The sequence below is a fragment of the Salvelinus namaycush genome, chromosome 4, assembly GCF_016432855.1.
Source record: "Salvelinus namaycush isolate Seneca chromosome 4, SaNama_1.0, whole genome shotgun sequence".
In the NCBI taxonomy this organism is placed as follows: Eukaryota; Metazoa; Chordata; class Actinopteri; order Salmoniformes; family Salmonidae; genus Salvelinus; species Salvelinus namaycush.
Window position 1 is genome coordinate 59,690,725 of NC_052310.1, and position 17,476 is coordinate 59,708,200.

The 17,476-nt window shown below is 39.2% G+C and overlaps 1 protein-coding gene across 1 annotated transcript in view; it reads right to left on the reverse strand.

Annotated features, from left to right (window-relative positions):
- abca5 (ATP-binding cassette, sub-family A (ABC1), member 5) overlaps positions 1-16,096 on the reverse strand; it is a 120,937-nt gene extending 104,841 nt beyond the window's left edge. Inside the window, exons 1-2 of the mRNA XM_038992100.1 lie at positions 15,982-16,096; positions 7,211-7,392 (exon numbers count right to left, since the gene is read on the reverse strand). Coding sequence (XP_038848028.1) covers positions 7,211-7,392; positions 15,982-15,994 — 195 coding nt within the window. The 5' untranslated portion in view covers positions 15,995-16,096. The remainder of the gene's footprint in view (positions 1-7,210; positions 7,393-15,981) is intronic.
- Positions 16,097-17,476: the final 1,380 nt, after the last annotated feature.

Below are 17,476 nucleotides of genomic sequence, written 5' to 3' on the forward strand. Positions count from 1 at the left end.
CACCCCCATGCTTCACAGTAGGTATGGTGTTCTTTGGATGCAACTCAGCATTCTTTGTCCTCCAAACACGACGAGTTGAGTTTTTACCAAAAAGTTATATTTTGGTTTCATCTGACCATATGACATTCTCCCAATCTTCTTCTGGATCATCCAAATGCTCTCTAGCAAACTTCAGACGGACCTGGACATGTACTGACTTAAGCAGGGGGACACGTCTGGCACTGCAGGATTTGAGTCCCTGGCGGCGTAGTGTGTTACTGATGGTAGGCTTTGTTACTTTGGTCCCAGCTCTCTGCAGGTCATTCACTAGGTCCCCCCGTGTGGTTCTGGGATTTTTGCTCACCGTTCTTGTGATCATTTTGACCCATTCCTCCGGGGTGAGATCTTGCGTGGAGCCCCAGATCGAGGGGGATTATCAGTGGTCTTGTATGTCTTCCATTTCCTAATAATTGCTCCCACAGTTGATTTCTTCAAACCAAGCTGCTTACCGATTGCAGATTCAGTCTTCCCAGCCTGGTGCAGGTCTACAATTTTGTTTCTGGTGTCCTTTGACAGCTCTTTGGTCTTGGCCATAGTGGAGTGTGACTGTTTGAGGTTGTGGACAGGTGTCTTTTATACTGATAACAAGTTCAAACAGGTGCCATTAATACAGGTAACGAGTGGAGGACAGAGGAGCCTCTTAAAGAAGAAGTTACAGGTCTGTGAGAGCCAGAAATCTTGCTTGTTTGTAGGTGACCAAATACTTATTTTCCACCATAATTTGCAAATAAATTCATAAAAAATCCTACAATGTGATTTTCTGGATTTTTTTTTTAGTTGAAGTGTACCTATGATGAAAATTACAGGCCTCTCTCATCTTAAGTGGGAGAACTTGCACAATTGGTGGCTGACTAAATACTTTTTTGCCCCACTGTACCTTCTGTGGTCCAAGGTCATTGATGACTGCATTCAGCTCATCTGCAATGTAGAGACCGGTGTGTCTGTTGTCCCTCGTGTCCGTGCTCTTGTAGAATACTGGTTGAGGGGTGGAGATGTAGTTAATTATTCCCTGCCACAAACATTTGACCACCCATCTGAGATGATTGCAATACAGTCTGTTTTCTCTATGATTTGCTTGATCTTCACTTGAACTCTGTTGAACTCTGCATCCATAAAATGAGTAGATAAAGCATGTTTGGTTGGAGGGGTGTATGCTGGGCGAAGAACATTGCCTGTGAGCATCAGAGGTGAACACAGTTGCATACACAGCTCGAGCAAGACATTCATTTGCATTTCTCTGACTATGTTCCTCCATTGAGTAAAACAAAACTTCTGATTCCAGGAGGACCATGAGCTGTTGCTATCGATAAGGTGTCTGATTCATCATTTTCACCTTGAATAGAGGTAGAGGGACTTTTGTCAGAGGTTGCTTGTTGTGAGCGCTGAGGGAACTTTATGTACTTGGCCAGATGATTCTGCATCTTTATTGCATTCTTGACATATGATTTGGCACAGTATTTGCAAATGTACACCGTTTTCCTTCTACATTAGCTGCAGTGAAATGTCTCCACACATCAGATAGTGCCCGTGGCATTTTCCTGTAAAGATGAGAACATAAATTGTAAAAAAGAATATATGTATATATACACACACACAATTCCATGTACAGATAAATAGTTAAGCAGTTAGATGAAACTCCTTTGTAAGATAAATGTTTTAAAATGAAACATGTATGGAAACAGATGAATTAACACAGTTTGCAGGCTCAAGCAAGCTAAAACCTACATGGTAGCAAAAACTAACTAGCAGAAATTGTTAAGTTAGAAATTATTTAAACACACTTTGCTGTAGGCTACTATTTACCAGTTAACAAAAAAACATGTACGTCATACAAAATATATTCACCCCACCAAGTATTGTAATAAAAACTTACCAGAAAGTATGTAGTCCTTGGCTCAGACAGTATAGTAGTGTGGGCTCAATAGCATCTCATTAGCCTGCAAGATCTTGAGAATCAGCTGCACATGTGATGGAAAAATGCACTGTGCATGCAGAGTTGCAATTCCATTGAATTGGGGATAGTTTAACCAAAATGCCACAAGACCTAGAATTGCCTTGTGTATCCCGCAAAAAAAATGGTTCACTGTTATAAGTAAACCTTTTTGATGAATTTAAGCAAAATTCCAGGGCTTAACTTCCCATGGAAAATTTCCGGAAATTTACCGACCCTTTGTAACCCTAGTCGTCAGGCAAATTGTTTATGGCCATCGCATATTTATTTTTTTACTTTTGGGTATGTCTATTTAGGCAGAAATCTACATTGTCATTACGTTCAAGTTCAGTTGTTTATAAACTATTAATTACTTGCTTATCGTTAGTTTATAAATCTGTAATGAACAGCTATTACAAAAAAAACACGTTTGATAAAACACAGTTTCGCCAAAGGATAATCATTAGCGCTAAACTGGCATTGGTGCTTTGCTCCCAGACAAGCTTGGCATGGAGGGTTACATAACACGCTTAATTTATTTGGTTGCATTTTAATAACCTTTAAAAGGATTGCAGCCAGTCCAAGACGGATTATGACATTCAGCGAGCGGTTGATGTGGCTAGCAGGATTAAAAAGCAGAGTCGACCACTTCATTTTGACAGCACATGTGCAGTAGGAACTGTATGCTAAGTGTCAGCCTGCGTCCCGATATAGTGCAAAGGGACAAGAGTACCATTTGGAACGCATCCCTAGTTATTCAACACTTTCCAACTTCCCTTATACAGCGACATAATTTCCAGGAATCCCCTCTCAAACACTGGCTACCCCGGGCGGAAAATATGAAAACAGGGAAATGCATTACAGCAATTTAGCAACTCCAAATGAAAAACGCATGGCCCTACAAAGAAGGAAAATAGAGGAAGGACTAAAAACAAACAAAATATAACTATTGTAAAATAGATTGTGTATAATATGTATAAACTGAAGGTAGAAACCTAAGTGTTATTGTTTATTAGTTTACTCCAATTGGGGGAGGGGTGGTAGGGTTTGCCCGGAAATAATAAAGTTATATATTTTATAAAGTGTGTATAAGCATTTATGTGTATGCATGTACGTTTATGTATATGTATGTATGTATATATACACATTCCAAAAATATATGAGGTACTGGACATGATGCAGACAATTACATTGATGGAAGCAACAATCCACAATATTAAAGCTGATCCACCGCCTAAAAAAAAAAAAAATATATATATATATATATATATAATACAAGAGAAGGAAAATGCACAAAAAAAAAAAAGAGTTTCTTATTTTGTTCAATTCCAAATCAAAATTGTAGGGACCAGCTGAGTTGCGAAGCAGAAGGCAGTCATATTTTCACTGGTCACAACTAGGGATGTACGATATTTTGTTTTTATTTAACCAGGTAGGCCAGTTGAGAACAAGTTATCATTTACAACTGCGACCTGGCCAAGAAAAAGCAAAGCGACAAAAACAACAGAGTTACACATGGGATAAACAAACGTACAGTCAATAACACAATAGAAAAACCTGTATACAGTGTGTGCAAATGAAGTAAGGAGGTAAGGCAATAAATAGGCCATAGTTGAAGTAATTACAATTTAGCAATTAATACTGGAGTGTGCAGATGAGGATGTGCAAGTAGAAATACTGGTGTGCAAAAGAGCAGAAAAACAAATATGGGGATGAGGTAGGTAGTTGGATGGGCTATTTACAGATGGGCTGTGTACAGCTGCAGCGTTTGGTAAACTGCTCTGACAGCTTATGCTTAAGGTTAGTGGGAGATAAGTCTCCAACTTCAGTGATTTTTGCAATTTGTTCCAGTCATTGGCAGCAGAGAACTGGAAGGAATGGCGGCCGAAGGAGGTGTTGGCTTTGGGGATGACCAGTGAAATATACCTGCTGGAGCGCGTGCTACGGGTGGGTGTTGCTATGGTGACCAGTAAGCAGAGATAAGGCGGAGCTTTACCGAGCAAAGACTTATAGATGACCTGGAGCCAGTGGGTTTGGCGACGAATATGTAGCGAAGACCAGCCAACGAGAGCATAAAGGTCGCAGTGGTGGGTAGTATATGGGCTTTGGTGACAAATCGGATGGCACTGTGATAGACTGCATCCAATTTGATGAGTAGAGTGTTGGAGGCTATTTTGTAAATAACATCGCCGAAGTCAAAGATCGGTAGGATAGTCAGTTTTACACGGGTATGTTTGGCAGCATGAGTGAAGGAGGCTTTGTTGCGAAATAGGAAGCCGATTCTAGATTTTATTTTGGATTGGAGATGTTTAATGTGAGTCTGGAAGGAGAGTTTACAGTCTAGCCAGACACCTAGGTATTTATAGTTGTCCACATATTCTAAGTCAGAACCGTCCAGAGTAGTGATGCTAGTCAGGCGGGCGGGTAGCGATCATTTGAAGAGCATGCATTTCGTTTTACTAGCATTTAAGAGCAGTTGGAGGCCACGGAAGGAGAGTTGTATGGCATTGAAGCTCGTTTGGAAATTTGTTAACAGTGTCCAAAGAAGGGCCAGATGTATACAGAATGGTGTCGTCTGCGTAGAGGTGGATGAAAGAATGACCCGCAGCAAAAGCGACATCATTGATATATATACAGAGAAAAGAGTCGGCCCGAGAATTGAACCCTGTGGCACCCCATAGACTGCCAGAGGTCCGGACAACAAGCCCTCCGATTTGACACACTGAACTCTATCTGAGAAGTAGTTAGTGAACCAGGCGAGGCAGATATATCGGTGACATATCAGAATCGGCCGATATTAGCTAAAAATGCCAACATCGGTATTGGCCGATGTGCAAAACCGATGTCAAAGCTGACGTGCATACCTATATAACGAAGGTACATGACGTAATGACGCCACGTAAAATGTTGCGCTATACGTGCAACACAGCATTCCTAAACTAGCCCACAATGTCTGCTGTTCGGATCGAGCGGTCAACAAGTCAAGCAGTCATTTGAAAGAGTAACAAAATTTCAGCGAGACAACTCAAAGGCAAAATCCATTAAAGCCAAGATAATGGAATTCATTGCCGTTGACAATCAACCGTTCTGTCGTGGGTGATGTTGGCATTCGCCGACTGGTCGAGCACCGGGTAACACTACCAAGTGCGCTATTTTTCCGATGTTGCCCTACCGGAGTTACACAGTAATAGCGTCACTGCTATTAGCTTCACGACATGCATACTATGGAATGCCGTTTGGGTCTTTGCGTGTCAAAAAAAATATACAGTAGCACTGTCAAAGCTGTACAAAAAAAGTCAGCAAACACTGACCACGAACGATGTGCTTACAATACCGCATTGGTAATAAAGCATCATTTGTTAAACCAAAACTTCTGGGGTAGCCTGAAAACAACAACCAGTAAAAAACTACAGTCATTTTCATTGTTCTTAGCAATGATTTAGGAATCCTTGTGACTAAGTATTAGCTTGGTTGCCACTTGTTGTTCGCCTATTGAAATTGAACTTCAGTTCATGAAAATAAACAGCTAGCCAGTTACTTAACCCTGTTGGCCAAAGCTAACGTTATAAGCAGCCAGCTAGCTTCATCTGGCTAGTGGCGCTCGACCGGACTGGGTTGTGTTGTGAAGCTAGCCACAATAAGGATTAGGCACAATAGTGGAATTTGTGGTTTGCCTTCGAAATAAAAGAATGTCATTGACAGTGATGCAATTGAATATAAATAGTAGAATTATGCCATACTTTTACTTTGAAGGCTAACCACAAAGTCTACTATTGTGGCTAAACCTTATTGTGGCTAGCTTCACATACATGGTTCCAACCACCATTAATCAAAGAACTGGTTATTTTAGACAATGACACCTAGCTATATAGTTAGCTTGCTAACTACAGCTACTGAAACAGATGTCGTTTTGCTATGTTTTTGGGGAAGAACTTTGTTTGCATCCATGCGCTAGCTAGCTTTCTTTTTTAATGACCGGCACTGTAGGTGCACGAGACCTTACCAGCATCATAGCATACGTATCGATGAATCGTTATGACATATGAAATACGATTGAGTGTAATCAATGTGTAATAACTACATAAAAAATGTGTAAACACGTTAAATTATTATGTGACGAGCAGTCATATTCAGGTCCTGATTGGTCAACAAGCTTATTTGACACATTAAATAGTATATTTTTTTGACACACAAAGACCCAAACGGCATTCCATAGAAATCCTGGTTTAGAATGAAACGACTGAACAAATGAACAACGAAACAGCACAGCAAGTAAGTGAAAGAAATAGGTTTTGATTGTGTTTTACTGGTAATGGGGACATACGTAAATGCCAACAAAATAACTTTTTGGTCAATGTGGTGTGTGTAACCTTTATTTAACTAGGCATGTCAGTTAAGAACAAATTATTATTTACAATGACGGCCTACCCCGGCCAAACCCGGACGACGCTGGGCCAATTGTACACCGCCCTATGGGGCTCCCAATCACAGCTGGATGTGATACAGCCTGGATTCGAACCAGGGACTGTAGTGACGCCTCTTGCACTGAGATGCATTGCCTTAGACCACTGCGTCCATGTGTGTGTGTGTTAACTATAAACTGTACATGAACGCTTAAAAGGCACCTAAAATATTAAATATTGGTTATCTGTATCGTTTTTTGGGGGGGGCAAGGAAAATATTGGATATCGGTATCAGCCAAAAATGTCATATCAGTGCATCACTAGTCACAAGTTTAAAGAAGCTTGCGGGTGGGTGGGCACAATAAAATGCTAGAGCCAAAATGCTCTGGAGGGAGGTAAAACAAGAGAAAGGAAGGTACATGTGACTGACCATGACAGTGCACTCCTAGCCCTAAGGGAGTAGTATGAACCTGATTGAGTGGCGTAGGTAGGCTATAAACACCACATACAAATCAGCCTTCAGCAGGCTGCAGTACTATTACCCAACTAACCCTTATAGTCCTAATGGGGGAAGCCTAAAGTGTGGTGTGAATATTATCATAGAATTGAATGAGACTTTTGTACTACCATTCTCCTGGCAGAAGGAAATTATGATGGCAGCATGGGTTAGATACAGATGAGTTATATAGTTAGCTATACAGCTAGCTACTTTTCTCAGATGCAAAACATAATTGAAAATGCTTTTTAGTCCTGGAGTAGGCCTTATCTGTGTCTGGGAAACTGCCCCAAAGTGATTCAAATCAGGCAGACAAAGGACAAGGTGCAGCAAGTAACCCACCTGCAGACTCTGTTGTTTAGTCCTCCATTTGATGAGTAGATTCTTGTAAAGCAGGCTTTTCGTTTGATGCCAGACTCCGGCATCTCTTCTGATTATGTTGGGCTGCATACTAACGTTACTACCAGCATGCTTCAACTGTCTGGGGCATGAATGAGGACGTTCTCCACAGCTGGGCGCAATAGCTGCAAAAGAGATAAAGCATCCTCCTTGTTTTGAGCAACTTTTTTTAGATGGCTCACTAACTACTAGATTGATAAATTGTTGGCATTCATTTGATGATGGAAAGGATCTCAAGGGAAGTAGCTAGCTAGCTGGCTAGCTAAATTATTAACGCATGGGTCAATAATTTAAGCTAGCTAGGCTAATTGGGCGATTCCACAGCAGCTGAAAATATGTTTGGCATCTCAGATTGTTCTTGAAATTCTCACATAGAAACTTCATTGGTAGGAAGGATGTTTAACATGTTTTTTTACATTTGTATCACAAATCATGATGAAATTTGCCATTTTAGGCCATATATAGACCTATACATGCTTCCTGCAAGACCCTATGATCTGTGAACCTTACATGATACAGAAATCATCTTGGTGTCATTATAGTCCTTATATTGTTCTCTTAAATATGTCTACATTCTGAAATACAAATGTTCATGTTAATTTCATTAACATTAAAAATATTAATATACCCCTTTTTGATTTTTAGACATTGTTTTCAGCAATAGCTATACTCTAACACGTCGAATTTCCAGAGTTCTCTCTCTGGTACTTTTAATGATATGACCCATTTTATAAATAGAAAAGGACATTATAGGTCATTAACCAATCACAGCCCTTCTTTAGGATTGCACATTCAGCAAGTCACCAGAGGGAGTTCCCATTGAATCCATTTTCCCATTCACTGTGTTGGTGGTGCTCATAAAAGGTATCCTAATTTCAGAATAAGCAGACAGCCCACTCTTGAAAACGAATTTAAGCTTTATTTAACCCAATGAGTCCCACTGTCTCGCCAGTGTGATTTAGGACTTCTAACCCATTTTAAACATAGTGTGTTTGTGCTATAGACTTATTGTACCGTTGGATTTGTCTATTTCTTCTGCATATGTTGGTACCAACCATTCATCTGTGTAATTAATTGGGGCTGAGCGGATCTGTTTAATACAAATGTGCAGATTTTTTTTAAATAAAAATGTCTGTAGAGTCAGAATGGTTGGAGCTACAAACTATGAGAAGCTTGACGGAAATCTGAGACTCATGAACACGCATGTGTAACATGTTTTGCTCTATGATGCTCACAAGCTACACAAGAGTCACAAGAGTTGGAAGGGGTTCTTCTACATAGTAGATAATTGAAAATACCAGGACATACTGTCTAATACTGTAATAAACTCATACTGCAGTTAATGTCACAAACAGTTGTCACTGACTAGTTGGTTATTAATTTCCTGCAGAGCAAACAAATTCTGTACTTACAGCATTCATAATAATTCATGTTTTTGTTTTGGAAGGCGTTTTTTGGGGGGATATTTGTCACTATTTCCAAGGAGAGGCATTTGAACATAAACGTTTTTTATTGCAAAAATGCCTTCTGAAACGTGAACTTTCATGTGCCTTAATAACAAACTTGTATTCCATCCATAAACATGAATAAGCCCAGTTGGTTAAGCCACAGAAAAAGACATGAACCTTCCCGCTAGCCATGATTGGCTGAGATAATGGATGGGCTGGACATGCCAGGAGATGAGTTTGAATTGGTCTTCCATGTAGTATCTTCTGTCTATAAATGTGAGCTGCTCAGTATGTGTTGATAGTCCTTTCTACCGCACCATTTTTGAAAGATATGTTAGCCATCGAAAACTACAAAAGTTTTGATACTTTTCTCAACAACATTGAAACCCTGAATTTAGCAGGAGCTATCGATAGACCAGTTGGAAAAAGTGATGGGCTACTTTCTGCACATGCCACGGTCAGTGTGAACCGGAGTGACTTAACTTCTTATGGCTGCAGGGGCAGTATTGAGTAGCTTGGATGAAAGGTGCCCAGAGTAAACGGCCTGCTCCTCAGTCATAGTTGCTAATATATGCATATTATTATTGGATAGAAAACACTCTGAAGTTTCTAAAACTGTTTGAATTATATCTGTGAGTATAACAGAACTCATATGGCTAGCAAAAACCTGAGAAGTTCCACTTCCTGTTTGGATTTTTTCTGAGGCTGCTAGATTTTCAACCAAGCTCCCATTGAAATTACAGCAAGATATGGATGAGTTTTCACTTCCTACGGCTTCCACTAGATGTCAACAGTCAATAGAACTTTGTCTGATGACTCTACTGTGAAGGGGGGCCGAAGGAGACAGGAATGAGTCACCACTGCCATGAGGCGACCATTCTTTGACCACGCGCGTTCACGTGAGCGGCAGCTCCGTTCCATCGCTCATCTGAAGTCAATGTAATTCTCCGGTTGGAACATTATTCAAGATGTATGTTAACAACATTCTAAAGATTGATTCAATACATCGTTTGACATGTTTCTACTGACTGTTACTGTTAACTTTTGGACATTTCATCACGTTTTAGTGAACGCGCTTTGTGACTTTGGATTTGTTTACTAAACGCGCTAACCAATGTAGCTAATTGGACATAAATAACGGACATTATCGAACAAATCAAGCATTTATTGTGGACCTGGGATTCCTGGGAGTGCATTCTGTTGAAGATCATCAAAGGTAAGGGAATATTTATCATGTAATTTCTGGTTTCTTTTGACTCCAACATGGCGGCTAATTTGACTCTTGTTCTGAGCTCCGTCTCAGATTATTGCATGGTTTGCTTTTTCCGTAAAGTTTTTTTGAAATCTGACACAGCGGTTGCATTAAGGAGAGGTATATCTATAATTCCAAGTGTATAACTTGTATTATCATCTACATTTATGATGAGTATTTCTGTTGAAACGATGTGGCTATGCACGATCACTGGATGTTTTTGGAACTAGTGAATGTAAGGCGCCAATGTAAACTCCGATTTTTTTAAATATAAATATGAACTTTATCAAACAAAACATGCATGTATTGTGTAACATGAAGTCCTATGAGTGTCATCTGATGAAGATCATCAAAGGTTAGTGATTAATTTTAGCTATATTTCTGCTTTTTGTGACTGCTATCTTTCGCTGGAAAAATGGCTGTGCTTATTGTGGTTTGGTGTGACCTAACATAATCTTTTGTAGTGCTTTTGCTGAAAAGCATATTTGAAATCGGGACACTTTGGTGGGATTAACAACAAGATTACCTTTAAAATGGTATAAGAAACATGTATGTCTGAGAAATTTTAATTATGAGATTTCTGTTGTTTTGAATTTGGCGCCCTGTACTTTCACTGGCTGTTGTCATATCATCCCGTTACCGGGATTGCAGCCATACGAAGTTTTAACAACGCTGGCCAAACAAGATGTAGCTACAAACAAAACAGAGTTAAATGGTTCCAGTCTGCCGTGAAGCGTTCATCCATGTATACGGGTAAAGGTCTAGCTACATTTTCAGATACAAGTTTCTAATTTTGTCAGAAAGTAATTTATTGCAATTTAAAGCGTACTGTTGGCCTGCTAGCTAACATTGTGTATTATCTGTGTAGTAATATTATTTGAATCAGAATTCCATTTGCATTGCTAGTTATAGCCTAATGTTAGCTAGCTAACATTGAACCTAGTTGTTAGCTTTAGCTACCTGCAGAGTCATACTACAGCTATGACAAGCTCAATGTAAATCAAATAAAATTTTATTGGTCACAGATGTTATTGCGGGTGTAGCGAAATGCTTGTGTTCCTAGCTCCAACAGTGCCGTAGTATCTAACAATTCACAACAATACACACATATCTAAAAGTTAAAGAATGGAATTAAGAAATCTCAATATTAGTATGAGCAATATAAGAAGGACATGTCTAAACAAAAGGCTGCACTTCACCAGATGATTACATGACCCATCAAGTTAGCAAGGTATGACTAGGGGTGATTACGGCCATCTATTGTATTTCATGAACACGTGTACATGTCTAGACAATAGTTACCCATCCACTTAGCTAGATGTGGCTCGGGTTGGTTTTAGCATTTCCTTCACATGACCCATCAATTTAGACAAGTGTGTCAGGAAAGTGTCATCAAATAATTAAACATTTTAAAATCTGGACACTTTGTCCTTTTGATATTGTTACTATGCAAGTAACCATTTCACTTTACACCTTCTGTATCCTCTGCATACGACAAACTTAAATTTTATTTGATATAGTGTGTGTTTACCAGAGACGGTAATGTGAAGAACAACATGACCTGCACCAAAGTCAGATTAGGATATACGACAAGGAGTAGATAGTGTATTTCTACCTGGATTTTTTCCTTATTGTAGGCAACTATTTACCACTTTTAATCTTGAAATCGTTGAGGTTTACTTAACTATTCACTCTGTTTAGCACATGGCCTCACATATGAATCCTTAAGGAGATGAGTGGGGCTAACACGGAACCCAAACTAGCTGCGCGCGTGCGCCATCGTGCATGAAATTATTTTGTCCTCCTACACCAAACGCGATTACGACACGCAGGTTAAAATATCAAAACAAACTCTGAACCAATGACATTAATTTGGGGACAGGTTGAAAAGCATTAAAAATGTATGGCAATTTAGCTAGTTAGCTTGCACTTGCTAGCTAATTTGTCCTATTTAGCTAGCTTGCTGTTGCTAGCTAATTTGTCCTGGGATATAAAAATTGAGTTGTTATTTTACCTAAATTCACTCGCACATCTGAGCAATCTTATTTGCAGGTGCATGGCAACAATTGAACAAGATGAAGGAAAAAGGAAACCGCACACTGCTCTTGATAGTATCACCGATATTTAATAAGCTTACGTATCGGCCTCACGGCCTTCGTCAGAGCTTTTGTGATTTTTTTTAAAATTTGCACCCTTATGTAGACCTGGCCCCACCCACATCCGTTCTACACATCGAAGTGGGTTGGAGGCAAAGGAAAAACAAATAAGTGCTACCAAATATAACAATATGCATTTCATAAATATTACAAAAGTGTATAAATAAGGCGTATTGAACACGTCTGTAAAACCTCAATGAGGACATAGCAAGTTTTCATTAATCATTGGATACATCGTACGAAAAACGTCAGAATAATCTACAATAAAACACATATTTCATGTTCAAATTCACAACATAACATACATAGGCATTTCATCATTAAGTCCTTTAGGAAATAATGTCTGGAGGGTGAAAATCCCAAAACATTCTCTTTTACTCAGAGTATTATTAACATCTCCTCCCCTATTTGATATCTTAACTTTCTCTATGCCACAATTTAAAAGGTGGAAATGTCATGCTTCAGGTCATTGAAATGTACAGCGACTGGATAATACCTGTCGTTTCTCCTGATTGAACTTTTATGTTCACTAATTCTCTGTTTGAGAGAGCGGGAGGTTTTACCTACATAGCAGAGCCCACATGGACATTTAATAATGTAAATAACATGGGTGGTGGAACACGTAATAATGTCATTTATTTGGAACCGTTTTCCTGTGTGTGGGGTGGCAGAAATATTCACACTTCATCATATTGTTGCACTGTGCGCATCCTCTGCATTTATAGCTACCATTTGGTAGAGGGCATAAAAGAGCCTGGCTGATTTTCTTTCGTGGCTGGCAGTTGGCATGAACCAATTTATCGCGTAAATTGCGACCTCTCCTATACACAATACGTGGTGGATATTTAAATTCAGCCGGCAAAGCTGGGTCCGATGATAAAATATGCCAGTGTTTCTTGACCCTCCAAGAAACAGTTTTTCACCCTCCAGACATTATTTCCTAAAGGACTTAATGATGAAATGCCTATGTATGTTATGTTGTGAATTTGAACATGAAATGTGTCTATTGTAGATTATTCTGACTTTTTTCGTACGATGTATCCAATGATTAATGAAAACTTGCTATGTCCTCATTGAGGTTTTACAGACGTGTTCAATACGCCTTATTTATACACTTTTGTAATATTTATGAAATGCATATTGTTATATTTGGTAGCACTTATTTGTTTTTCCGTTGTTATTTTAAATGAAATGCACAAGGTCTTCTACTCCGACAATTAATCCACACATAAAACGGCAAACCGAATAGTTTAGTCATCTCTCCTCCTTCCAGGCTTTTTCATCTTTGAACTTATATGGTGATTGGCATCTACACTTTTACCGCGACAACCAGCAAAACATTTTGTCTTTCAATCACCCACGTGAGTATAACCAATGAGGAGATGGCACGTGGGTACCTGCTTCTATAAACAAATGAGGAGATGGGAGAGGCAGGACTTTCAGCGCGATCTGCGTCAGAAATATAAAGGAGTTCTATTTTAGCCCCTGGCATCGCAGACGCTCGTTGGCGCGCGCGAGCAGTGTGGGTGCAATAATTGAATAACATGGATTTCTACATTTATTTTGCGACGCTCACGCACGCGATGTGTCCGGTCTGGTCAGCATGTAAGGCTTAAGAGGGTGTGAACGATGCTGAATGGGTGTAGAGAAGGAAGAGTCCTCCAGTAGGTGTACCAAAACATTCAAGGGCCATTTTCTCAAAAGTGGTGTTACAAATGTATCAACTTTCAAAGCAGAATTACTTTCCCATTGTTTCTCAATCTACTTTTATCCTACGTAAAAAACACAATTTTAAATGTTGCTACATAAGACCGAATCGAGTCGATCGTCACATTTTAGAGCACACTATAAGGAGTAGCTATAATGTAATGACACCAAAATGCTGTCTGTATCATGTAACGTTATCAGTGGAGGCACCTCAGAGGAAGGGGAGGACCATCCGCATTTTGCAAAGGTCTACAGTAGCCTCCACAGCATCTGTAGGGTAGCACCATGGTATAGCTGGAGGACAGCTATCTTCACTCTTCCTCTGGGTACATTGACTTCAATACAAAACCTAGGAGGCTCATGGTTCTCACTCCCTTCCATAGACTTACACAGTAATTATGACAACTTCCAGAGGACGTCCTCCAACCTATCAGAGCTCTTGCAGCATGAACTGACATGTTGTCCACCCAATCAAAGGATCAGATAATCAATTTAGTACTGAACACATAAGCTACAGCTAGCTAGCTAGCACTGCATTGTATAAAATGAGGTGAGTAGTTGACTCAGAGAGAGAGAGAGACAATAGTTGAACAGTTAAATTAATTTCTTCCAAAATGAAGGAGAAGAGTACTTTTTTTCACTTTCAGTTTCACTTAGCTAGCAAATGCAGCTAGCTAGTTTAGCCTGCTCAAACAGAGGGATGCTATGTTAGCTAGCTGGCTATCCAACACAACACTGAAACTCTTTCAAGTCAAGGTAAGCTTCTGGTTTGACTAATTTATTGCCACCAGGGCCCGCCGGTGTAACTGCTTACTAACTGCTTACTGACTGTACACTAATGTAACTGCATGATTGTAGCGAGTTTACTAACTCGTTAGTCAGCATAGCTAACAGAACTATGACGTTATTTTAGCAAATATGGTGAGAACAATGTAGGCTGTGTAGCGGTTTGGCTTGGAAATGTTTTTTCGCCTGGTCACATACAGCTGATGTGTTGTGCATCCACATGCGAAGAGGTGAGAGGAGGAGAGTGCATAGATAAAAGGAATACAACGTGGCTGCTATGAAAGTGAACAGTGTTTAGGCATGATCACTGCTGCTCTTTAATGACTTGATACTTTAATTTCTTATTCGTATTTTTTTTAAACTGCATTGTTGGTTAGGGGCTCGTAAGTAAACATTTCACTGTAAGGTCTACACCTGTTGTATTCGGCGCATGTGACTAATAACATTTTTATTGATATTCATTCCGCTGATTCTATTGAAAAAAAAATATTAAACGGATGCAAACGGAACAAAAAACTGGGATAAAAAAAAATACCAGAATTTGTCCAATAGAAACTCGTTTGCAACTGTTGGACTAATGATTATACCCTATATCAGCTAGATGCAGGCAAGAGTGTGCAAGGTGGTACTGAATGTCATCATTTGTCCGTATGTCACGGTCTGTCACTTCAAATTTGTCTCTAGACCTGTGTGCACGCACCTACATTGTAAACTTACATTCATAGGCTATAACCTCATGACAGGTATAGGGAAAATGTAGTATCATGTAGTAATTTTGTCAAAAATGGTTTGTGATACAAATGTAAAATGCATGAACAATGAAGTTTATGAGAATTGCCAGAACAATGACATACCAAAAATATTTTCCGCTCCCGCTGGTGTGGAATCGGCATATTATTCTACAACGTTCATATAACACAGGGTTCAATGTGTTCAATGATTTATATAACATGCAACAGAAGGAAAAACGCCAACCGAGCTGTGGCCATGGATCAATAAATAACCCTGTTGGACACGTTAGCTAGCTAGCTGCAGTTGCTAGGTTGCTAGCTACCTAGCTAACTAACGACACCGACTAACTACAGTTTATGTTAGATAGCTAACATTAGCTAGCAATACGAGACAAGTGGAATGCCCGGCGTGGGAATGTTAGATATAAGACAACATATTATGTAGTGGATAGATACAAATATCGCAATAAAAAAAAAAAATCAGGTCGGTTTTTATGTCGCTAACGTTAGCTCACTACGTTACGCGTTAACTAGCTAACTGAGCGCACAAGGAGGAGTGATGCTAGAAAGGATAGAATGCTAACACAAAAATAGCTCTGCAATTAAATAAAATATAAAAGTTTTAGCTACTCACGTATGAAATACATTAAGACATGTCTTTTTGTCTAATTTGTTCCTTTGTGGCCCTTGTGCTCTAAGTTTAGGTCCGTTTTATGTAAACAAACCAAAATCGCCGTTCCTGGTCGTCACTAGTTACAACAGTCACAAAGTCATACACCCCGCCTATTTCTACAATCTATCTTCTTAAAATGTTATTTTAAATCTAACACTAACCTTAAGCATAACCATAACCACACTGCTAACCTTATGCATAACCCTAAATTAAGACCAAAAAGCTAATTTTTGTTTTCACAATTTTTTACGATAGTCAAAATTGACTTTGTGGCTATGGTAACTACTAGAAATCGTGTTTTCTGTCGTACTTCGGTCTCTGCCATCGAATGCGGGACCACAGAGACGTTGACCAATCAAGAGTCATTGAAGCTGTAGCGTGCTCTGGGCCGTTGGTAAATTCAGAGCGTAGTCAGATTGTCCGTTCGTAAATGTATGGCACAACTGTAGAAGAAAATGGACTGAGATTTTTAAAAAAAACTCGGTGCCAACCAAGACCGAAAGTAGGGATAGGGTAGCAATTTCAGCAACACTATGGCTCTATAGTTACTCATCAAGAAGTGTCTTTATGTAGACAGAAATTCTGCACGCACATTGGGTAAACCTACAATACCAAATATTGCATGTTGAGTCCGTGTACAACAATATGGTCCAGTAGGGAATTTTTCACCAGCTTTATGTGTTTTTGGTGGAATTTCAGCAAATTATCAAATACCGTTTCCATATACACGGGGAAGGGAATGCTGGGTAATATTGTACCCACTACTTTGATTGTTTCGCTGAGAAAATATGCTTAATTCCGCTGTTAAACTACAGCATTGATGTCTGGAATGAACGTTTGAAGTTACAAGTCAAAAAGCTGCTAACCAAATAGAACATGTTCTTTCACTTAACCGTATAGTCTAACTTTCGCCAAAACAGCATGTACGCATGCGCAGACAGACGTCAACAGTTCAGGGTCGTCACTAGTTACCACAAACACAACGTTATAAACCCCGCCTATTTCTACAATTTCTCTTCTTAAAATGTCATTTTAAACCTAACAATAACCTTAAACACACTGCTAAGCATAACCCTAACCTTAAATTAAGACCAAAACCATATTTTTATTTTCATGAACAGAATAAGTTAGAAGAAAAACAAAGAAATGGAGTTGCTTATTCAAGAAAGATCAAGTGTAATATATTATCAAAATAAAGCGAGCTGGATGGAATATTGGGAAAAATGCACCAAATTCTTTTTTAAATCTTCAACATAGAAATGCTACCAAAAATAATATACAGAAAGTTGTTACAAATGACGGTGTCATCCATGATTCACCAAACAATATTTTGAGAGGAAGCAAAGTACTTTAAGCTTATGTTTCATTTCAGTCTAGTCCATCTCTACTAACTGAAGTTAATTGTGAGGATTTTTTTTCTATTAGTAGTGTAAAATGAACAGCTGTACAGAAAGAC